Genomic DNA, 24,548 nt, shown 5'->3' on the forward strand with positions numbered 1-24,548 from the left:
TTTTCCTCTATATTTTCTTCTAGGAGTTTTATACTTTCGGGTCTTACATTTAGACTTTCGGGTCTTACATTTAGATCTTTACTCCATTTTGAACTTAATTTATGAATATGGTATAAGATAAGGGTCCATCTTCATTCTGTTGCATGTGGACATTCAGATTTTCCAACACCTTTTGTTGAAGAGACTGGCCTTTAAGTATAAATGAGGGTTTATTTCTGGGCTTTCTATTCTGTTTTATTAGTCTGTGTGTCTGTCATTATGCCAGTACCATACTGTTTCTTTTTTCTTTCTTCCTCTTGTTTTTTGGTCATGCTGAATGACTTGCAGGACCTTAGTTCCCCAACCAGGAAATCAAACCCATGCCCCCTGCAGTGGACGCATGGAGTCCTAATCACTGGACTGCCAGGGAATTCCCTAGTACATACTGTTTTTATTACTGTATCTTTGTAGTAGGTTTTGAAATAAAAAAGTATAAGGCTTCCACCTTTCTTTTTCTCAAGATTGTTTTAACTATCATGGACCTTTGAGATTCCATATGAATTTTAGGGTACTGTTTTTTGTTTCTGAAAAAAAAAAATGCCATTGAAATTTTAACGGAGATTGCATTGAATCTGTAATAAATTCCTTTGGATAGTGTGGGCATTTTAATAGTGTTAAGTCTTTCATTCCACAAACATAGGATGTCTTTCCATTTATTTATGTCATCTTTAATTTCTTTGAGTAATGTTTTGTAATTTTCTGTATACAGATCTTTTTACCTCCTTGGTTCAGTTTACTCCCGAGTATTTTTGATGTTATTGCAAATCAGATTGTTTTCTTAATTTTCTCTTCAGATTGTCATTGCTTCTTTCTTTCCAATTTGGATGCCTTTTATTTGCGTTTCTTGCCTAATCTCTGTGCCTGGGATTTTCAGAACTGTATTGAATAGAAGTGGTGAGAGTGGGCATCCTTATCTTGTTCTTGATCTTAGAGGAAAAGCTTTCAGTTTTTCACCTTTGAGTATGATGTTAATTGTGGACTTTTCCTGTATGATATGATTTTGTCCCTTTTTTTAAAAGGTGTAAATGCCATCATTTAATACACTTTTGCTTGTGAGTGTGTGTAAACTAAAGAATATTATTGACAGATTAGAATATAAAGAAGTAATAAGCCAAAAGGCAACTCATTAAAATAAGTAAGACACTGAGCACTTGCACTTGCATCAAAGAGCCACTCTTTATTTCCTGGGAAAGCTGATTTATGGAGAATTTGGTTGGTTTCTGATCCCATTGCAGTCTGACTTTATACACAGACTTCTTGGCTGTCTTGAAGATAATTAACTAGTGAGCAGTCAATTGCAAAACCAGCAGTCTTTTCTCAAATGACTCCTTAATTTCTCTGTAGCATTTGGCACTGCAGTAGCCCCTCCTTATCTGTAGTTTCTCTTTCTGTGGTTTCAGTTACCTGTTGTCAGCTGTGGTCTGAAAATATTACACAGAAAATTCCAGAAACAAAGAATTCATAGTTCATTGTATGTTCTTCCGAGTAGTGCGATGAAATTGCATGTTTTTGCTCCATCCTTCCCAGGACATGAATCGTCCCTTTGTGCTGTGTGTCCCACCTGTTAGTCGGTTAATATCCATCTGGGTTATCAAATTGACTGTCATGGTATTACAGTGAACACATGAGAATGTGTTCAAGTAAACCCCAGCCTTTTTTTTTTTTTTGGCCATGTCACATAACTTGCAGAATTTTAGTTCCCTGGCCAGGGATTGAACCAGGGCCACAGCAGTGAAAGCTCCAAGTCCTAACCACTGAACGACCAGAGAATTACCAAGTAACTCTTATTTACTTAAAAATGGACCCAAAGCACAAGAGTGGTGATGCTGGCAAGTCACATAGGCCGAAGAGAAGCTTTAAAGTGCTTCCTTTAAGTGAAAAGTTGAAACTTCTCTACTTAATAAGGAAAGAAAACATGCTGACGTTGCTAATATGTTTGGTAAGAATGAATCTTGTATCCGTGAAATTGTGAAGAAGGAAAAAGAAATTCTGTTAGTTTTCCTGTTGCATCTCAAAACTGCAGAAGTCATGGCCAAGTACACGTTAAGTGCTTAAAGATGGAAAAGGCATTAACATTTGTACAGTAAGATATTTTGAGAAAGAGACCACATTCATGTAACATTTATTACAATATGTTGTTTATGATTTTTCTTTTTATTATTGATTATTATTGTTAATCTTCTATTATGCCTAATTTGTAAATTAAACTGTATCATAGACTTGTATGTATAGGAAAAAAACACATGCGGTTTCAGATGTCCACTGGGGGTCTTGGAACTTATCCCTCATGGATAAAGGGGGAGACTACTGGGTTGGTCAGACCTTCTTCTTCTTGTTTGCTCACTCAGTTTTTATGTCTTTGTGGTTCTCCTGCCACTTTGATTGTTCTTCCGGGCGTCATAATTCCTCATCCTTCCCTCACTTTGTAAATGTGCAAATCCTTTGAGGTTCTGTTTCGCTTCCATCTCTTTTCTCACTTTGTGTTTGCTCTCAGCGATCTCATTGACCGTTGTGGCTTCAGTCCTTGTTGGCATGCAGTTGATTCACAAATCTGCCTTTCCTCTTAGGTTACAGTTCCTTCTCTGATTGTCTTCAGGTGACATAAATAGCTTTGCAGAACTGCAGGTTGAAGAGTCACAGAACTGAGCACTTCATCTTTCTTTCTCCCTTGTTTTTTCCTCTTCCTCCTGTGGCTGTTCCCCGAATGTGGCTGGTGCGCTGCCCCTGCTGTGCCTTCGCTCATGCAGTCTCCTTTCCTGTCCTTTGCGATGCTGCTCCTTGTACTGTTTCACTGTGCTTTGAAGTCTGCCCCGAATACTGTCTTTCCTGCAAAGTGCTGATCTGGGCTGCAGATGACCTGGCTGTTCTTTGCTCTAAAATGGGGGGTTTCCTAAGGCTATTTATTTATTGAAATTATAAAGCTCTTTGTGATTTCTGTCTGTGTTTGCTTTTCTAGCCATAAATCTGGCCACTCCCTCTCAGGAAGTCTAATTGACCACATGATCCACATAGAATCACTTCTTGTTCCTCGGAGCAGAGCTTTGTGCTTCCATGCATATGTCATTTCCCCTGGTGGCGTGTCTTCCACTTAAGTGCTTTTTAGGGCTGTGGGTGTTTAGAGTTGATAAAGTGGCCTTTGAGACTAGTCCTGTAGAGAAGTCTTCCATCATATAGAGTCCTCTGTCTACTGAGTTCTATAAGCAGTTGGGCATAGAAAAAAGGGACCGAATGTGAGCTTTGATTTAAACTCCAGTCTTAATATTTACTAGTCATGTAAACTTGGTACCCAATTTTCCTGAATGTGTTTCCTGATCTGTAAAATGAGGATGATATTTAACCTTTATGGGGCCAACACAAAGTTTAAATGAGAAACTGCATGTAAAATGCCAAGCATATGCTAAGTCCTCAATAAATGGTGTTAAAGAAAAAAAAAGAAGAAATGAAAAGGGAAGAAAAAAGAGAAGCAGCAGCTGCTACTTTCCCTTCTTGGGGTCATTTGTGTATACTGGGGGCATGGGAAACAGTGTCAGACGGAGTCTCGGTGCCTAAGGCAGAGCACAAAGGATATCTTCTTAATCTTGGGAAACTGGTTTGCCAACCACAAAGAGAAACCTCTTCCTGCAGCCAATTAGTGACTTCTTCCTTATGTTATACACACTTTGTTCATCTCTATCTCTAAACAGAATTTCTTTCCTCATGTTTCCATACTGTCCCTAGTATGGCTTTAAAATGCAGGTTGTCTATGTTGCTCCCTCCCACTCTTCCAGTACAGATAGATCCTAACTCTTTACCCTGAATTATATATATGGCTCTTCATGATCTGGTCTTCACTTTCTCTCTAGCCTAGTCTTTCACCGTGCCGCATACAGTGGGCATTTTTTTTTTTTTCCCTGACCGTCCAGTATCTGAATTCTTTTCTGTGTCTGGAAGGAGGACAGGACCTGTCTCATATCTCACATATTGAGTTTAGATACTCATTTTCCCTGCTTCCTGGCAGCTCGGGCATAGACATGTGACCCAGTGTGACTCTGACCCTGCAGTGAGTGACATGAAGATCAAGTACTGGATCAGTGGCAACAGCTGATGGCCTCCTGTTTATACTGACCGTGGTGTCGCCACCTGCTGGTACCACGAATAGTTTCAACTGCAGTTCTGACTGCCTAGCCTGGATTGTTAATGGCTTAGTTTCAGAGTCTAGATGTTTTAGCCTTTGTGTTAGATCTTTGAGGTTACCCATTGCTTTTCCAATACATTCCTTATCTGTTTAAAGGAACTCAAGATAGTTTCTGTGATTTGCACTTAAATGAAGAGCCTGACTTATACCACCCTCAGTACCAAGTAGCCCATTCACATTCATCTTCTGCAGTTCTAAACTGACCATGGTTGTGTCCACCTCTGGGCTCTCTCACATTCTGTTCTACCTGTAACAGTCTTCGTTTTCAAACTGTTTGACTCTTGATGGTTCTTTGGGACTCAGCTCTGTCACCTTTTCTGTAAATCTTTCCCCAGTTCTTAAGATTGGGTTGTTAGCGCCTCAGTGTTCCCACAGAAGCCTCTGTTTACATCTGTGTAATACTTACCACACTATATTATGATTGTCTTGACATTCCTTGGAGACAAGGGCTAGCAGTATTGAGTTGGCCAAAAAGTTCATTAGGGTTTTTCTTCAGGCTCTTTTGGGAAAACTCGAACAAACTTTTTGTCCAACATAAAATATTCAGTATCTCTGTGATGTCCCTGGCAGATAATGACTACTGTCTAAATTTTATCAGTTGAATGAGTAAAAACTATTGAATCATACACTGTGTTATGTTAAGATTTGTCTGTTTGCATGTCTGTTTTTCATAGTAAACTGTGACTGTTCTAAGAGCAGGGACCAAGTTATTCTTCATTTTTATATCCTTAATTTTTAAAAACCTATTTATTTATTTCTTTGTTTGGCTGTGCTGGATCTTTAGTTGCGACACACGGGATGTAATTCCCTGACCAGGGATCAAACCCAGGCCCCCTGCATTGGGAGCACAGAGTCTTAGCCACTCGACCACTAGAGTAGTTTCTTTATATCCTTCTGTAGCTTAGTAGTTGGCTCATTTGTGCATGCGTGCCAAGTCACTTCAGTCCTGTCCGATTCTTTTCAGTCCCACAGACTATAACCCACCAGGCTCCTCTGTCCATGGGATTCTCCAGGCAAGAGTACTGGAGTGGGTTACCATTCCCTTTTTCAGGGGAGCTTCCTGACCTGGAGATCGAACCCAGGTCTCCTGCATTGCAGGCAGATTCTTCACCATCTGAGCCACAGGGGAAGCGTACCAGTAGACCCTGAGGGAATGTTGAAAACATGATTGAATGACTGAGTGGCAGAGCTGTCTTTTTAGAATTTCAGTTAAATAGTTTTTCCCAAGAGAAAGTATCTTCTTTGACCATACAGGTAAAAATAATATATGCATGTAGCTCATATTGAATAACTGACATTCTTAACTCCTATACCACGATTGGTAGTCTGTTGAGAAGATAATATTTATACATGAAAAAATTACTTGACAAGCTAGTATTTCATGTGCCAAGTGAGTCACATGAGCAGGTGTTACTTCAGTGTCAGGCCCAATATAACATTCTTAATTGAACCTTTGAAAGTGTGGCGCCTAAGCAACTACTTAGGAAATGGTTATTGGTTAACTGGATTGATTAAAATGGAAGCCTGTAGTAGGCTTTGTCTTTCTGTTTTACTTGGTTTACATGCTGCTTATTTTGAACTGATTCATCAGAATTTTTCCTCATTTCTTTTTAGGTCCAAGACAACTTTGACAAGATTGAATTCAATAGGATGTGTTGGACCCTCTGTGTCAAAAAAAATCTCACAAAGAATCCCCTGTTCATTACGGAAGAAGATGCATTTAAAATATGGGTTATTTTCAACTTTCTGTCTGAGGACAAGTACCCACTAATCATTGTGCCAGAAGAGGTAAGGTGTGGCTCTGGGAGCTTTATGTGGCTGTCTTTGCATCTAGTAGCTCTGGCTTGGGGCTGTCTGTGTTAATTCATGTAGATATGGAAGGAGGCCCTATGCTAGTGTTTTCGGATCAGAGGCAAAAAAGCATGGACCCAAAAAAGTCCCAGACTTAGTAATTTGAGGTCATGCAGTAACTCTGGATATTTACAGGCAGGGTGGGGTTCTTCCTCTTTAAGCTGTTCTAATTATAGACAAATCCATTCTCATGTTCAAGGAGTCTTTTATTCAGTACAAGTCACAACATAATTTTCTGTCTGCTTACATGTTGGCAAACCATAAGAACTAGCTGCAGGATACTATATGGGAAACACATAGGATCCAGAATGTTATTCCCAAGGCTCATTTATGTGATAAAATACTATTCCTGTGTCAAAGTCAAGGATGGATACTTTTTTAAAGCCATACTTTGCAAAGTAAATTGAAAAGGACATTGGCTTGTTCTGTTGTGGATTATTTTCCCTGAGCTTCTGAAGGTGGGGAAAGGAGCAGGGAATGCAGGAGTAAGGCTCTGTGCTGTCTTATTGCCCTAAAAATGATACATATATGCTTATTACAGTTGGAAATTTAGAAAAGACTAATAATATCAGATTAATCAGCTGTAGTCTTCCCCTTAAAAAAAGAGTCATCTGTAATCCTCCAACACTGGACAATGGTATTTAACCTCTTGAATTTTAATTTCCTCATCTATAAAATAGAGCTCTTAAAAATGTTTATTCTAAGGGTTGTGAGGCTTCATATTTAAAGAACTTAGTTCAGTAAGTGAAACAAGTGAGGGAAAGATGGATACGTATGATTTCATGCATATGTGGAATATAAACAAAATAATTAACCAAACCAAACAAAAACATGTAGATGCAGGGAGCAGAGTAGTGGTTATCAGAGGGGTAGTGGGGGTGGGGATGGTAAAATGAATAAAAAGGGTCAACTATATCATGATGGATGGAAACTAAATTTTTGGTGGCGAGAATACTGTAGTGCATATAGATGTAGAAATACAATGTTGTATACAAGAAACTTATGTAATGTTATAAACCAGTGTTACCTCAATAAAAAAATCTAAAAAAATAATTAAATTGTGACTAGGGGAAAAAATAAATAAAGGAGTTAGATCAGTGCCAAGCACATGATATGTATTTAGTAAATATGTTAGCTCCTGTGACTACTGTTATTGCATACATTTTTACATTTTTGCACACTAGTCTGCTTCTTTCTTTCCACAGTTTCAGCAGTGGAATTCTAAGTCCTAAAAAATGCGTGCTTTTAGTGTATTAGATAAACGAGGCAGAACTGCCCCTTCAGAAGGCTATACCAATTTATATACCCACCACTAGTGATCAAGCATGCCCATTATTATCCACTCTGCCAGCATGGAGTCCAGTCTGTGATTTATTTCTGTGATTCATGTTCATGTTAGGAAAATCTGTTTAAAAGTTTACACTGCAATATTTTTTCAAATCAGCAAGTATTTATTGACTGGCAACAATAAATGAGGCAGTAAGAGGAATCTGAAGTGAAAAAGATGACTTCCTGCCTTCAAGAAATTTGCAGTCTGCTCAAGCAAAAGAAAGTCAAGTGCAATTCAAAGCCAATAGACAACCTGTTATAAGAGAGATCAAATGCCATGTAAATACAGAGAAGGGAAAGATTTATTCCAGTTTGGGAGAAGTCAGGGATCAGGGAAGTCTTTTTTAAGAGAGGCAATAGAATGCAGTGGTTAAAAGGAGCATCTTAAACTTTTTCAGTGAAGGCTAGACAGAAAATATTTGAGACTTTGTGGGCCTTCTGACCATATTGTTTGTGTTGTAGCTACTCAACTCTGCTGCTAATAGCATGAAAGCAGCCACAAGACAGTATGTTGCTTCAATAAAACTTTTATTTATGGATTGAAATTTGAATTTCATATAATTTTCATGGACCATGAAGTATTATTATACTTCTGATTCCCCCCCCTGCAACCACTTAAAAATGTGAAAACTGCTCTTAGAACAAGGGTGTATAAAAACAGGCTGAGAGTCAGATTTGGCTCGTAGGGTAGATTTGACTCATGGGCTGTAATTTGGTGTTCCCTGGTTAAGAGCAGAGATCTGGAGTCAGATGTCTTGGATTTGAATTCTAGCTTCATCACTGCTTACTAGCTGTGCGACCATGTGCAATTTATTTAATTTTTGCTACAGTTTCCACCACTGTAAACTAAGGCTAATGCTACTATCTACTTCCTACTGTTTTTGTGACGATGAAATGAGAATGCCTGGCCCTTAGGAAGTGCTCATTGTGTTAGCTGTTATATTTAGGGGGGAAATAACACTTATGCTGGGGCTTAAAAGATGGAAGAGTTTTGACTAATGGAAAAAGCAAAGGAGAAGACTTCTGGGTGGAAGGGACAGAGGGCGAGGTCATGTGAGGCAGGAAAGCAAGGGAAGAGCATGTCTGAGATGAGTGAGGTATCTCACTTGGCCAAATTGCCAGTCTTCGAAGTAGCTGGACTGACTGATTTAAGCCAGAAAGGTAATTTTAAAAATGTTGGGTAGCTTATAGAATGGCTATTATGGCTGAAAACCAGGTGTGGAGGCTGTGCAGTGAGGAACCACAGGGAGACTTGATTGTGCTGTGGAATATTTCAGACCCTGCACACTGCTGCCCAGGAACTCAGACCTTTCTGCAACTGCTCTTGCTACCATGGAGAGCTTTCTATGCCTACTTCCCAATCCCAGGGCATGATGCACCTGATCGTTATGATCTAGGTCAGGTGCCATGAACTAGCTGCAGAGGAGGCTTGAAAAGGGCCCATTTGTGTTTAGCGTCCACATTGGGATTCCCCGGACATAAGGGGGTTAGCATTGATTTCATCAGTGTACCTGCTGGCTTCTCCCATCCTGGACTGCTCTGTTTACCTGGTCATTCTTTTGGTCATGGCCAAGATCAGACTCTGGGGTCAGTTACTTCAGCGCCCAGCCTACTGGTTTTTTCCAAAGACTGAGAGTTCTGACATTGGGAATTTCAGTACGCCCTGGACAACCTCCATTTGTGACCCTGGAGAACAGAGGTACCTGAAACGTGTCATTTTGAAGACTACTCATTTAGGATTTTACTTTGAACTTTCCTCACTAATTAGGTTAATAATGAAATGATACTCCCAACAACTATTGCTACTAAGCCCCTGTAGAGATAAAAGTAGATCAGTGATAAGAGCTTTTATGCATTATTTTTAGTTCATAGACTGAATGAGTGACTGATTCATGCCCAGAGCTTAATTATGTGAGGGTTTGGTGGCTGTCACTCTGATCTTTTGTGTGCCTTCATTAGTTTTCATGGACAGAAAGAGGCAGGCCTGCTATATGTAAGCCAAGTTTTACTACTTCTGTCAGAGAGCTGGTAGGGAGAGTTATTTTAAAAAATCAATAGCATCCTTTCCCTATAAAACCAGACCACCTTACTTGCCTCCTAAGAAATCTGGATGCAGGTCAGGAAGCAACAGTTAGAACCGGACATGGAACAAAAGACTGGTTCAAAATTGGGAAAGGAGTACGTTAAGGCTGAATGTTGTCACCCTGCTCATTTAACTTATATGTACAGTACATCATGCAAAATGATGGGCTGAATGAATCACAAGCTAGAATCAAGATTTCAGGGAGAAATATCAATAACCTCAGATAGCAGACAACACCACCCTTATGGCAGAAAGCAAAGAGGAACTAAAGAGCCTGTTGATGAAAGTAAAAGAGGAGAGTGAAAAAGCTGGCTTAAAACTCAACAATCCAAAACCTAAGACCATGGCATCCAGTCCCATCACTGCATGGCACATATATGGGGAAACAATGGACACAGTGACAGACTTTATTATCTTAAGCTCCAAAATCACTGCAGATGGTGACTGCAGCCATGAAGTTAAAAGACACTGGCTCCTTGGAAGAAAAGCTATGACCAACCTGGACAGCAGATTAAACAGCAGAGACATTACTTAGCCAACAAAGGTCCGTCTAGTCAAAGCTATGGTTTTTCCAGTAGTCATGTATGGATGTGAGAGTTGGATCATAAAGCTGAGTGCCAAAGAACTGATGCTTTTGAACTGTGGTGTTAGAGAAGACTCTTAAGAGTCCCTTGGACAACAGGGAAACAAAACCAGTCAATCCTAAAGGAAATCAGTCCTGAATATTCATTGGAAAGACTGATGCTGAAGCTGAAGCTCCAATGCTCTGGCCAGCTGATGTGAAGAGCTGACTCACTGGATTAAGACCCTGGTGCTGGGAAAGACTGAAGGCAGGAGGAGAAGGGGACGACAGAGGATGAAATGGTTGGATGGTATCACCAACTCAGTGGACATGCATTTGATCAAGCTCAGGGAGTTGGTGATGGACAGGGAAGCCTGGCCTGCTGTGCTCCATGGGGTCACAAAGAGTCAGATACGACTGAGTGACTGGACTGAACTTTCCCTATAGATAGTATCTTCCCCCTGGTAGCTCAGATAGTAAAGAATCTGCCTGCAATTTGATCCCTGGGTTGGGAAGATCCCCTGGAGAATTGAATGGCAACCCACTCCAGTATTCTTGCCTGGAGAATTCCATGGATAAGGGAGACTGGTGGGCTGTAGTCCATGGGCTCACAGAGAGTCAGACATGACTAAGCAACTAACACTTTCACTTTCCCTATAAAATATCTGTTAATTACAGAAACTTTAGGTTCTTATTCTACTTATTTCTACAAATAAGTATAAAGAACTTTCTTTTTATAGTTCTATAGTTCTGCCACTGAAAGAGAACCAAGGTTAGCATTTGAAAATACTACTTTTTATATTTTTTTCTATTCATGACTTTTTAAAAAAATACAGTGTGGTTGTACAATATATACAATTTTCCCTGCTCTTTTTTTTTTCAGTTAACATTATGCTGTAAACATGTCATTGAAAATTAATAAATGTAATTTTAATAACTGTAAAAAAGCGGGGGTTAGGTGCTGGGCAGTGAAAATGAATGACACATGTCCTTTTTAACTGGAGCATGATGTCTGTGCAGGGACAGAGACAACTTTCAGGTCTGGGCAACTGGGAAGAAATATAGTGTAGTTGTGTAAAGTGTGGTCTTTCAGATCAGACTGCCTGATTTAAATCCCTGCTTGACCACCTTTTGGCTCTGTGACCATGAACAGATTACTTAGTCTCCCTGTTTGCGTCCTTCACTGGACACTTGTGAGGACTGAAATAGTTGACGTATGTGAAGCACTGGTGATGAGCTATTTGGGATGTGATGTATGGTGATGGTTTGGTACAGTGGGCATTGTGAATGGATCATCCTTGTGAAACTGCCTTGTTTCAACTGGAAGGGTATGTTTAGAGCTGTGAGAGGCCAGGGCTGGAGGCAGAGAGGGAAGCCATGGGAGTGGGTTAGATCAGGAAGAGAGACGGTAGTGGGAGCAGCGAGGGCTGAGCACAGAAGCATGGGTCCGTTTCTGTACCCGGGGGAGGAAGTAGATTTGGTGAAGGAAGTTTAATAGTCTGTCAGGTAGGAGAACTGGGGGAGTGTTGAGTCATGGGTGCCAAAGAAGAAAAGTTCTAAGAAGCAGAAAAGAGTTCCTAGCATTCGGTGCTATAGAAAACTTACAGGGTGATGAGTGAGAAGGTGTCCTTGGTTTAATAATTAGGTTGTCATTGGTGAGCAAGGAGAAAGCAAGTTCCCTGCAGTGGTGTGAACAGTTTCTCAGTGTTTAATAATAATAATGTAATTGTGCACATATGTTAAAGGGGAAATTAAAACATGTTAAGAAATTTTTGTCCATGAAAATTATCTTGCTTAATACAGAATCATATAGAAGGGAATAGAATGTTGATAGATGTAGATATGGCAATGGTATTTTTAAACCTAGCTGCTGCTTGGAAGAATTATGCTAATAAAATCTCCATTGTTGTCTTTTAAGACATTTTGTAGTTTTACTCTGCATTTTCTTTGGAACTGGAGATGTAGTGGGTCTCTTACCCATGATCTTTTGGTTCTTTCCATCACCAAAATATATATGGTGGACTTGAAAGTGACCTTAGATTTAGAAATTACTTTGTAGGGAGATTTACCGTATTCCCTGAAGCAGCTCTGACTTGATGTGGGGGACTTGTCATTGGCTTTAAGTCATCACTGAGTCACAGGCTGTGGAGGGAGCCCATCAGCACCAGCTTCCTGACTGCCCTGCCTAAGACACTCAAACGATTTCTGCTTTCGGTGACCTGAAAAACTGACTCACAAAGACTTGAGGTAGGCCATGAGTTTTATTTTTCTGCACCCAGAGCCCAGCCAAGACGCCACAGCTTGCTTGTTTTCCTCTTTGCCCGCTGACAAGAGTGTCTTGCTCCTCTCCTAAACAAGTTAATCTCATTTGAGAAGGGAACAGCCTTTTCTTGACTTGTCAGGATAGCCAGGCAGCATACCTTGTCATGTCACTGTTTGAACATACTCTGTTGTTTTGATGTCCTTAGCTCACTCAACATTCTTCTGATTAGAAGTAGAATTAGAGTTGGTTCTACAGATTACTCCTCTGTGGCCAGGAGTACTTGTATGGGGAAAGAAAGGATCATTAAAACAGATTTATGTGAAATAGCTTTGTTTGACTACTGAGCCAGCCTCCTGAGGTTTAAAATATGGTCTTGTGTTTATCAAGTTATTAGTACATCCCCTGGCTTTTGCTCAAGCAATGCAAATTCAAGGTTGCACGTTTTATGAAAAACAGTGTAGTTATTTCTTCAGGTTCCATTCTCTGTTAGATTTTGCTTCCTTAAAGTACTGTTATGGTACTAAGTGTTAAAAAAGAACTGTATTTGGAACTAGTTTTAGGCTTACAGATTTTTATAAAATTTAAGTATGAAAACATACACTTTTAAAATAAAATTGAAGTATAATGTCAATTTGTCATGTATGAGTTTGATTTGTAATATTACCAGTTGATTTTAGGCTTTATAAATTTAAAGTAATCTTTATGTTTCCAATAAGTCATTTATCATAATGATCATTTGCATTTTAAGTCCAAAATGTTTTTAAGTGAGATTTTATTCTCCAACTTTGATTAATACTATATTAGACATAAGTAACAGTGGTAGTTATATGAATAACATAATTGGTATAGATAAATTTGCTTTTGATTCAATTTCTTATCACCGAGAAAGTAGTATCAAGAACATTGAATAAATAAGTGACTTACTTCACGAAAGTCCAGAACTAGCGTGTCCCCATTTGAGGTGGTTCCGAAATTTTTGTCTAATGGTTTTCCTGGAAATGTGTGTGTGTGAAGTATAGTTTTTATATGAGTATTCATTTCCCACTGAGCCAAGAACAAAACAGGATGTGTCTGTTGCTTATTTGGAAGAATTGCCTTCATGCAGTTAAATCTCAAACCTGAAAGAGTTTTAAGAGATCCCCAGTGAAATCAAATCTGAATTAAGTCAATAAAGGCCCTCTTTAATGATTACAGGGAAAAAACTTTTAACAAAGAAAGTTCAGAGCCAGAGAGGCCTCAAAAATCACATGCAGCTTGAAAGTTTATTCTTTGTTATTTTTGGTGCAACTTGCCTTGGAAGGAGGAAGTAAGCTGCTTCCTGAAACTGAATGAGCTCTTAGAATTGGTGCAGGCCACTCAGACTAACACAGCAACACGTGATTTATTATTTAGTATGATCAAATAGTTGAGAATGGGAATGTTTGTCTCTCCTTGGCGCAATATAATGAACGAAGAGGTTCTTAAGTTATTTGGTTGTGATAAGTATGTGACTGTGTTCAGAGTCAGCAGGAAGTAAGTCTAGATCAGTTACCTGGCAGTCACTGGGAATGCAGAGCAGAAACTGGGCCCCGATGACAAACTCTGAAGGGCTGGGGAGGGCGTGTGCGCAAAGGTTCAGGAGGAACCTGGAGAGCTGCCCCTAGAAGAGCTCCGCTTGCTGCAGGCAGGAAGCGTTGTAAAAGACATTCCAATACAGGAGAGGAATTGAAGCTCCAATATACAAGAGGAACTGAGGGGCACAGGGTCATTCCCGGCTGTTTCCTGACTTGTACAAATGGTCAGTCAGATGCACTGTCTTGTCACACCCACTTTTTGTCATCCTGTCCGTACATGTGGTGACACCAATAGCCTCACTACTAAAACTTCTAGTAGTGCCTGTATAAGCTTTTATCCCAAGTTGTGATCAGGCATCATGGGCCCTCTTTCTGCTGCCTTAGGGAGATTGAATTTCTGTGCTTGAGAAGGCCTCTGAGTTAATTGTTGTTAACAACTTTGGTCAGTTGTTTATATAATTAAGTTTTTCTTCCTTGTGCCTTATTGCTTTAATCTTTTTTTTTTTCCGTCTTCTCTTTTCTATCCTGGTCTCTCTGTCCCTCTTCCCTTTTTTCTTCTTGATTTCCTTTTTTCTCTTTTTCCACTTCCTGTCCCTGTTATTTCTTTTTAAAAGCCAAGAACTTACCTGGTGGTCAGGTGGTTAAGAATTCTCCTGCCAGTGCAGGGGACATGGGTTCGATCCCTAGTCTGGGCAGATCCCACAGGCTGAGGGGAGCTAAGCCCATGTGTCACAACCTGCACGGCACAGCTGCTGAAGGCCACGTGCCCTGGAGCCCGTGCTCTGCAGCATGAGAAGCGCTCACTGCAACGGGAGAGCAGCTCCTGCTTGCTGCACGCAGAGAAAGCCCCTGTGCGGCAACAAAGACTCGGCAGAGGCAAAAGTAATTTTTTTAAAAAAACAAGAAAATAATAGCTGTTAAACCTAACAGCAGATGCACAAGCTTAACAGGTACATCTCCAACAAGAGAAAGGGAAGACCTGAGTGTGTTTTTCTCCAGCGAATAAACATTTGTTGAACACCCCACTGTATGCTAGATTTAAGGTAGTAGATAATCTGCATACTGGAGAAGCTTATAATATCTCATCAAATTACATCAATAGAGCTCTTGGTATTTTTTGACCTTGGGATGTTTTGTGAGTGTGTTATTTCTTTGCAAACATGTTTTTCCTATTGTTCACATTCTTTTCCTGTTAAAGTATCTTATTTCACAAACAACATTATAACCAAATTGGAGTTATAAAGAAGAGAAAGAAATTAATTCATAATCCTATCTGTAACAAAATTGACTGTAATATTTCCTCTAGTATTTGTCAGAATATTTACATAATCTTTATGCATTGGAAATCATAGGTAAATTTAATTTCGCATTCTTCCTCATTCTGTGTTATTTCATGAATGCTTTCTTAAAATTTGAAATGGTGCAGTGCAGAAGGAAGTAGAATTGATTGAGTGCCTGTTATACCAGACATTGTGCACAGTGTTCTATATTTGTCCCATTTTATCCCCATAGGAGTTCTGCATGATGAGTTTTATTATACCCATTTCTTTGATGAGAAAATTGAGGTTTAGCTTGGTTTATTTCCATTTCATTAACTGAGCTCTACTACATCTGTGTATGATGCTGAGTTCTGGAGATTCAAAGACGAGTGGGACATTGTCCCTCCTATAATGAGTTCAAAAAATCAGCAAGGGGCAGCATTTGAATATAGAGATACTTTCTGTACAGTATGCCGAGTTCAGAAGAGGAACACCGGACCTGGGTCAGAGCACTTTTACCAGAGCAGTGCTTCTCAGACTTTAATGTGCATAGGGAAGTACCTGGGGTTCTTGTTAAAACGCAGATCCTGATTTGCGGGTCTGTGGTGGGATATGACTGAGTAGAGAAATGGGGAGAGGTAATCTCAACAGGACAGCATGGGGCAAGGCACAGAAGCATAAAAAAGTGTGTTAAATGGGTAAACTACTTATAATCTATTGCATGTGTTGGCTAACTACAGCTTACTGGCTGAATTCAGTTCACAGCCTGTTTTTATATAGCCCATGTCCTAAGATAGTTTTTACATTTTTAAAGAGTTGTTAAAAAGGAAAACCCAAAACAAAGAAAAACATATAACAGAGATGTATAAAGTCTTAAATATTAACTAGCTAGCTCTTTATAGAGCTTGTGTGGGATCAGTGTTGATGGTGGTGGTGGGGTGTAAAATCTGCAGTGAGGCATGGTGGAGAAAACGTTAGAGATGGTACACAGTGGGTGAGTGACCACAGGGGGACACAGAGGAGCTTGCCTTTATCTTTGAGGTGATAGGGAGCCAGGCAGAGTTTAAAGAGGGGAAGTGAAAACAGTAGGATTTTGTCACTGATCTTGATGTAAAGGAGTGGGGCATGGTTTGTCATCCTGGCATGGGTGAATGGTGTTGTTCACAACTGACATCCATAATTGGAGGAGAAGCCATTTGAAAGGTAGAGATTCATATTTCGATATGTTGAGTTTGAGAGAGCACTGTAGGATACCCAGGCTTTCCAGAAGATAAGAGACATCAATTCTAATTCAGTATTACTGCCTCACAGTTTGTTTTTAAAACTGTTACTATTTCATTTACATTTAAAAAGTACTTTCACATCATGTGCACATCCATTCATTGTGCACTCATTCATCAGAAAAAGAAAAGGTTATTGGACAGCAGGTGTCTTGTGATCCCTTTCATGCCAGTGTTGTGTGTGCGTAGAGCTTTTTGGAGGGATGAGCGCGGTATTTTCTATTATTTTTGTATACAAAGCTATGTGTTTCAGAATTTAATAAACTTTTCTGGCCCAGTCTAGGAGTTCATCATTGTTTACAACACTGTCAGAATTCTAATGAGAAGTGGCAGCATTAATTTAAAATAATTGGCTTATGTGGAAAATTTATAAATTGGTTACTAACTTGTACATACTTTGAGATGATTATTTAGTGCTTGCATATTGGTTCAGCAAAATTAGTATTCTCATATATCGAAATCCAACAGAGTAAACAGATCACATCAGTTAGTTTGTGTATGATAGTGTCTGTGTGCAGTTTGCTTTTGTTCTTTATACAAATAGGCTGTTAAGGGTTCCAGTTTTTGATTACTTTATTCTAAGTTAGCATAGAATCAGTGGCATTTTATCCATACCCTTCTCCTTGATGGTTCAAGATTGGAACTATAAAAGAATATTTCCTAAATCGACCTTTTAATTTAGTTATTTAGTGTAAATAACATAGATACATACCTAAGTTTAAAAGGTTTTTTTTTTTGCTATGCAGTAATACTTTTAAAATTCTTTTTATAGATTGAATACCTGCTTAAGAAACTTACAGAAGCTATGGGAGTAAGTTGGCAACAAGAACAATTTGAAAATTATAAAATCAACTTTGATGACAGTAAAGATGGCCTTTCTGTGTGGGAACTGATTGAGCTTGTTGGAAACGGACAGTTCAGCAAAGGCATGGATCGACAGACTGTGTCCATGGCAATTAACGAGGTCTTCAATGAGCTCATATTAGATGTGCTGAAACAGGTAAGCATCCTGTGACACTGTTTCTCCTCACCTTTAGAATTTGACATGTTTGAAATAAAACATTTTTATCACAAAGATGAGCCTAAGTCACTTATATTTTTACACTAATTTAGAACAGGAATAAAATTTCTTATTTTCCCAGTCTTGTGTTAGGCTTACATTGTAAATAATTACAGTTAAACACTGGGAAGTTGCTATTTTGAAAGAACTGTTTACATGATCACATTTCTGAACATAGTACTTTCGTGTCTTGTGTACGTCTAAACTCATTCATCTGAAAGATCCCATGGCATACTGTTCAGTGAAGAAAACAGGTTGTAGGACAGCAGGTATCTTGTAATCCCTTGCATGCAATGTGATATGTGTGTGTAAGAGCTGCCTGGAGGGATGGGGGCCAAAATGTTAGAAGTGATCACTGCTGGGTTGTGGGATTTCTGAATTTTATTTTATTCTTTTTCTTGTTATTGGACTTACTACTATAATGTTTATATATGTTAACCTCTCTATATGATATTTATAATTTTTATGAAATCAGAAAAGTACCCTTACTTTTGGAGAAGAGTGCCTTTTTGTAATAAAGTTGTGTTTATCATACTAGGTTATAAAGTTTGTATTCTCAGTACCTGCCTAGCATCTGATAATATTTATGGTATACATATGCTGATATACATAGTCTGTTTAATAAACGTAATGCTTAGTAAATAGAATTTATATATTTTGAGTGGATCTTTCAGACGTCTTACATTATTATATTGAATAATAACTCTTACTGGTTGGTCCTTGTTTTGCTCTCTTAGGTAATGATGTTGTTTTTGCTCTTTTCTTCAGATGTAGCCTATTAATAAACTTTAATTGGGGCTTAATTTGTGTAGGTTTTTGGTGCTATAAGAGGGTAGGAAACATGGTCTCTGAAGAGGATTTCCAGGCCCATTAGGATGGCAGAATATAGAACTGCAGATGAACTGCAGTATGAGATAGTTTTGGTTTAAATGTCAAGAGCTAGCAAACCGAACAAGTAATGTGATTAGAACTTAGTATAATGATCACATGATACAGCCAAAATATTATTATGTATTTGATGATGTGTATAGTCTGCCACAGGCTATTAGCACCTATAGATTTACTATGTAAAATATTAGCTATTCTTGAACAATCCTGAAGTGTTTTGGTCAGTAGTAATGTGTAGTCTTGCTGAAATAAAATTTTGGATCACACATTTTTGAGGCTGACATATGGGAAGAAAATACAAGCCTAGTAAGTGTGAGCCTAAAAGCTATACTTAGAAGTCAGGATCCTAACTACTGGTCCAGTTCATGTTCTGCTCCTTTGGAGCAGATTTCATGCTCCAGAATCCTGAGAGGTCAGGTAGAGAGGTACACCGGTGCCAGAGGGTGACTGTCTGAGAAGGCATGGTTTGGCCAGGTTTACTGACACCTTTTAGCATTTTTAATAATGGAGGTCTAGATTTACTGAGAATCACAGTTAGGGTGTGTGTGTTAAAAGGAAGAGGTGTGTGTGTGGGGGAAGAGATGTGTGTGTGTGTTAAAAGGAGGAGATACCAGCTCTTATAAGGAAAAGCACCAGCATTTATATCAGATTTAATCTTACCTAGGGTTACATGATAAAAAAAGGCCATAGACGGAAAAACTGGACTGAACGCTGGTTTGTATTAAAACCCAACATAATTTCTTATTATGTGAGTGAGGATCTGAAAGATAAGAAAGGAGACATTCTCTTGGATGAGAACTGCTGTGTGGAGGTAAGAGTCAATGGTTACCTCTTTCCAGTGCTGCCGCCTGCTGTCCAAGTAGTTTATCTTCCTTCTTCTAGACTCTGGGGCCTTAAAATAATCTTAAATGTCACATTTCTAAAATAATATAGGCATACAGTAACCATAGTTTCTGAACCAAAGAATTACAGATACCTAACAAAATTTTTTTCTAATGTGAATTTATTTTCTGTCTTGTATTTGAGAATAAAGTATAGGGATTAAATCTCATGTATTTGTGTATTTAAGGAATCATTTCTTGAGTAAATTGGAGTCATAAATAAGAAAACAAAGCCAAAAAATCAGTAAGTGTTTGAAATCATGAGTATATCTGAGGACCTGGGCCATTTTTGAGTGTAATAAATAAACCCAAAGAACATGTCTTTGCATAACTAGAATGACTTTCAGAACACTTTATCACTGCTAATTCTGTAAATAGGTGAAGTCCTCAAGAACATAATGTTTTGAATTTTTTATTTATACCTGAATTATTACCACATCTTTATTTGTTGAAGAACATTTAAAATACCTAAGATCTCATTCATAAATGATAATGTGTCTTGATGGATGAAGTGGTATGTATTAATATTAAGGGTGTGCAGTGCCCAGTAAGGGGTCTTCTTAGATTCAGCTAAACATGGAGACTCACAGGATTATGATAGATCGTGCCAGTCTACTTATAAGGGTATAAGACAAGAACCACAGCTTGCTAGCAGCAGCAGCACCCCTGGTGCAAGGAAGGGAGAGACACATCTGCAGGGTGTGAGAATCGCCCTGGGTGTCTGTACCTATTGGAACAGTTAGTTCCATGGGCATATTTTCCAGGATTCCTGTGAGAGACGTGTTCAGGCATAAGGTGCAATGTACAAGGGCTGCTGTGCTCAGGAAAGGCCGAAGCATAGCCCATCAAGTGCTGTTGGTTCTCCCAGTCTAGATGTTGTACACTCATCTGGGGTGATTTTTACCGCAAGTATTGTTGCCTAGAGGGCAGCATAAATAAATCAGTAACATTCATTTATAGGTACTTGTATAAGTAATTAAGTTTGAAGTTAAATACTTGAAAGTAAAATTTGAAAGACTAATTTTGCTTTCTGTCTTAGTCCTTGCCTGATAAAGATGGAAAGAAATGCCTTTTTCTCATAAAATGTTTCGATAAGACCTTTGAAATCAGTGCTTCAGATAAGAAGAAGAAACAAGAGTGGATTCAGGGTAAGGTACTTTTTATTACTTGTCATGATAAAACTTGAGAGCACTTTCTGTTTTTCATTGAGAGTCCCTTAGACAGCAAGGAGATCAAACCAGTCAATCCTAAGGGAAATCAACCTTGAATATTCATTGGAAGGACTGGTGCTGAAGCTGAAGCTCCAGTACTTTGGTGACTGATGCAAAGAGCCAACTCATTGGAAAAGACCTTGATGCTGGGAGAGATTGAGGCAGGAGGAGAAGGGGGCAACAGGATGAGATGGTTGGATAGCATCACTGACTCAATGGACATGAGCAAACCCTTGGAGATAGTGAAGGACAGGGATACCTGGCATATTGCAGTCAATGGGATCTCAAAGAGTCGGACACGACTGAGCGACTGAACAAGAGATACTCGGCATTGTTCCTCATTGCCTATAGTTATTTCTGTGTGAAGCACAGTAGCTAAAAGAAAAACATGCTGAGAGGAGTTCCCAGAATTTTCATCAGTTATCATTTGCCTGATGAATTTGTGAGAAAAGTACAAACTGGACCTTTTTGGTTTTATTTATTTACTCTTACTATTTCAAGAATATGGAATTTCCCCCTTTAAGGACCATGAAGAATTTTAAAGTGGCCATTTTGAGTATTTAGAAATATGTAAAACAAAAGAGGAATTGTGCAATAGGTTTTGAATACTTCAAGTAATTTTCAGGATTTGTTACTTTCATAGGAAATCACTAGTTTCAGATATCTCGAGAATGAAAACTTTTGACTTAATAACTTTTAAACTAAAATATCACTCCAGCATTAGTAAAGATTAAAGTGAGATTTTTCTCTTTAATCATGAAAGGGGATTCTGAATGTTATATTCTTCAATATAGGTAAAATTGTTTATTGAGAATTGTGGACATTTTGATGTAGCTTCAGAGTTTGAGGCAAGTGTACCTGCGTCTGGATCCTCTCTCCTGGGTCACTAGGAATTCTGGAGCAGCTTCTTTCTCTGGAATGGGGCTAATGATAGTACCTATCTCTCAGAGTTGTTGTGAGGGTTAATAATGAGATAGTGAAGATATAGTTGCAGGTTTTAAAAATGACACATTGTTGCAGAAGTGTTTGTGACAGATTTATAAACAAATGTCCATTAATCGGGGCGTGGTTGAATAGATGATGGCACAGCTGCACACTGGAGGACTGATCACCACTACGCAGTGTATACTGATACGAAAAGCTCTCCAGGGTGAAGAGGACAGACTCAGGCTCTCACGAGAGTGTTACGCCACCACGGTGTCAGTGGAAGGTGGAAAATGTATATATACGTTTATTTGTATATGCTTTTAAAGTATCTCAGGAAAGATGCACAGAAACAGTTGGTGTTAGTTGGTAGTGAAGTGAAGAGCTCAGTGCTTGGGAATAGGAGTAGGAGGGAGATTTCATCTATGTCCTTTCAGGCTTTTGAATTTGAACAGTGTGAAAGTACTGGCTATTTATTTAATTTTTGATTTTATTTTTAACTGGAGGATAATGGCTTTACAATGTTGCATTGGTTTCTTCTGTTCAACAGTGTGAATCAGCTGTAAGTACACATTCATCCCCTTCTTCTTGAGCCTCCCTCCCACCCCACCCCCATACTAGCTATTTAGATAATGGAAACAATCAGGAAAGAAATCAGATTTCATACAAAAATTAGATAATGTGTGTAAAGAGTGTATGTGTGTGTATATATACATACACACATATTTATATATAGCAAATATTCAATACATGGTTGGCTGTTATCACCTCGGAATGGAAGTATATAGGGAGATGGTTTCATAAGGCATAGATGAGGGGCAGACTACCTACAGTTCAGTCGCTCAGTCGTGTCTGACTCTTTGTGACTCCATGGACTGTAGCATGCCAGGCCTCCCTGTCCATCACCAACTCCCGGAGCTTGCTCAAACTCATATCCATTGAGTTGGTGATGCCATCCAACCATCTCATCTTCTGTTGTCCCCTTCTCCTCCCACCTTCAATCTTTCCCAGCATCAGGGTCTTTTCCAATGAGTCAGTTTTTCGCATCAGGTGGCCAAAGTGTATTGGAGCTTCTGCTTCAGTGTCAGTCTCTCCAATGAATATTCAGGACTGATTTCCATTAGATTGACTACCTACAGCAGGTAGCAAATCAGATACCAGGAATTTTGAATCTCAGCCCTTGTGATGTCTTATTCTTATTTGGCCTTTTGGGAAGTTAAGGAAGGGAGTTGCAAGTGTTGGGAGTTCCTCAAATGCATGTTATGTTCCCAGATCAAGTCTATTTAAGCACAGATAGGCAGTTATGGGACTTTGGAGCTGGAAGGGACTCAAGAGATCATCTCTCTCTGGTTAGAGTTGAGAAACTCATGTGTAAGTGGTTCTGTGACTGGCTCACGGTCACACCACTGCTCAGTGGCAGGATCAGAATTACCCTGGGTTTCTGATTTTCTTCCCACTATGCCATTCAGGTTAGGCTCACAGAGCATAAAGGGTATTTCCCATCTTTCCTCTCATGCCTTTCACAGCCATCCATTCTACCATCCATCTCCTGAAGCTGGGCAGCCCCCCACCACACAAAGAAGCCCGCCAGCGTCGGAAAGAACTGCGGAAGAAGCTGCTGGCAGAGCAGGAGGAGCTGGAGCGACAGATGAAGGAGCTCCAGGTGGCGAACGAAAACAAACAGCAGGAGCTGGAGGCCGTGAGGAAGGTGAGAGTGGACGCTGGGCAGGGGGCGATCTTCTCTTTCTCTGTAGGAGCCTCTGTGACCTTGCTTATGAGCTTCAGTTCTGCCAGGACTAGGCTAACATGATTGTAGGGAGATTGTTTGGAGAACTGCACTTCCAGGAAGTGTCTCTAGACCGCTGAGAGAGAGACACTGTTTTCCCAGCCCTTGAGAGTATGAGGGTCTCAGGACAACAGGGATATTTCATTGACCAGAAAAGAGCAATTGTAAGAACAGTGAGCACAGTTGAATTCGTTCACAGAAAGATGAGAAGTTTCTCCTGAGGATGTCAGGGTCACTTTTGTTGAACTGGATAGGATCCGTTACTTTTCTAGGTTTCCCCCCTTAGCTCCCATCTTCACTCATGAGTATCTTGGAAGATGCTTAGTGTTAGAATTGTGAGTTTTACTTTTTGTTTGGAGTCAAAGATACAGTCTGGACACCACCACCACCACCCCGCCCCCAACTCCCTCTTGAGATGCCGGTCCCAAGTCCAGGTTGTTACCTGTGCTTCTGAGCAGCTGGCTGTAAGTCAGAGGTTCCCAGAGCCTCCTCTCCTGTGCTGTGCTGAGTCACTCAGTCGCATCTGACTCTTTGTGACCCCATTCTCTGTAGCCTGCCAGTCTCCACTGTCCATGGGGATTCTCCAGGTAAGAATACTGGAGTGGGTTTCCATGTCCCCTTCCAGGGGATCTTCCCAACCCAGGGATCAAACCCAGGTCTCCTGCTTTGCAGGTGGATTCTTAACCAGCTGAGCCACCAGGGAAGTGGCCCCCCACTACAGCTTAGGTTTGATTAATTTGGTAGAACAGCTTACATAACTCGGAGAAATGTTTTCCATACTAGTCACTGGTTTCTTATAAAAGACTGTAACTCAGGAATAGACAGATGCCTAGCGCAGCATGTGGGGAAATGGCACGGAACTTCTATGCTCTCTCTCGGTGTATCACTCTCCCCAAATCTTCATATGTTTACTAACCTGGAATCTCTTCGAACCCTGTGCTTTTGGGTTGTTATGGTAGATTCATTACACAGGCATAATTGATTACATCATTGAACATTGGTGATTGACTCAACCCCCAGCCCTTCTCCCTTCCTCAGAGGTCAGACTGAAAGTTCCCACCACATGGTAGGTTTCATTGGCAACCAGCCCCTATCCATATGTGTTTTCTTAAAGTCACTTTATTATCACTCTCAACACTTAGGAAATTCTAAGACTTTGGGGAGATCTATGCCAGAAACTGGGACAAAGACCAAATATATGTATTTCTTACTATAAATCACAATATCATGGTATAGGTGTATGGGTTTTTACAGGTGTCTAGATTCTTGAAACCATCACAGACAGAATATAGAACAATGCCAATGTCCCAGAGAATTCCCTCATGCTGCCCCTTGTATTCAGACTCTCTCCTTACCCCTGGCCCCTGGAAACCACTGATCTGTTTTCTGTTCCTATATTCTTGTC

The 24,548-nt window shown here is 39.7% G+C and overlaps 1 protein-coding gene across 3 annotated transcripts in view; it reads left to right on the forward strand.

Annotated features, from left to right (window-relative positions):
• The window catches only part of SWAP70 (switching B cell complex subunit SWAP70), a 77,164-nt gene that overhangs the window by 36,326 nt on the left and 16,290 nt on the right, over positions 1-24,548 (forward strand). For all 3 annotated transcript variants that reach the window (XM_020874458.2, XM_070473376.1, XM_020874459.2), the window contains 5 exons: positions 5,828-6,001; positions 17,166-17,393; positions 19,006-19,152; positions 20,262-20,370; positions 22,884-23,065. In XM_020874458.2, coding sequence (XP_020730117.2) covers positions 5,828-6,001; positions 17,166-17,393; positions 19,006-19,152; positions 20,262-20,370; positions 22,884-23,065 — 840 coding nt within the window. The remainder of the gene's footprint in view (positions 1-5,827; positions 6,002-17,165; positions 17,394-19,005; positions 19,153-20,261; positions 20,371-22,883; positions 23,066-24,548) is intronic.

The sequence above is a fragment of the Odocoileus virginianus genome, chromosome 10 (genome assembly GCF_023699985.2).
Source record: "Odocoileus virginianus isolate 20LAN1187 ecotype Illinois chromosome 10, Ovbor_1.2, whole genome shotgun sequence".
NCBI classification, from domain to species: Eukaryota; Metazoa; Chordata; class Mammalia; order Artiodactyla; family Cervidae; genus Odocoileus; species Odocoileus virginianus.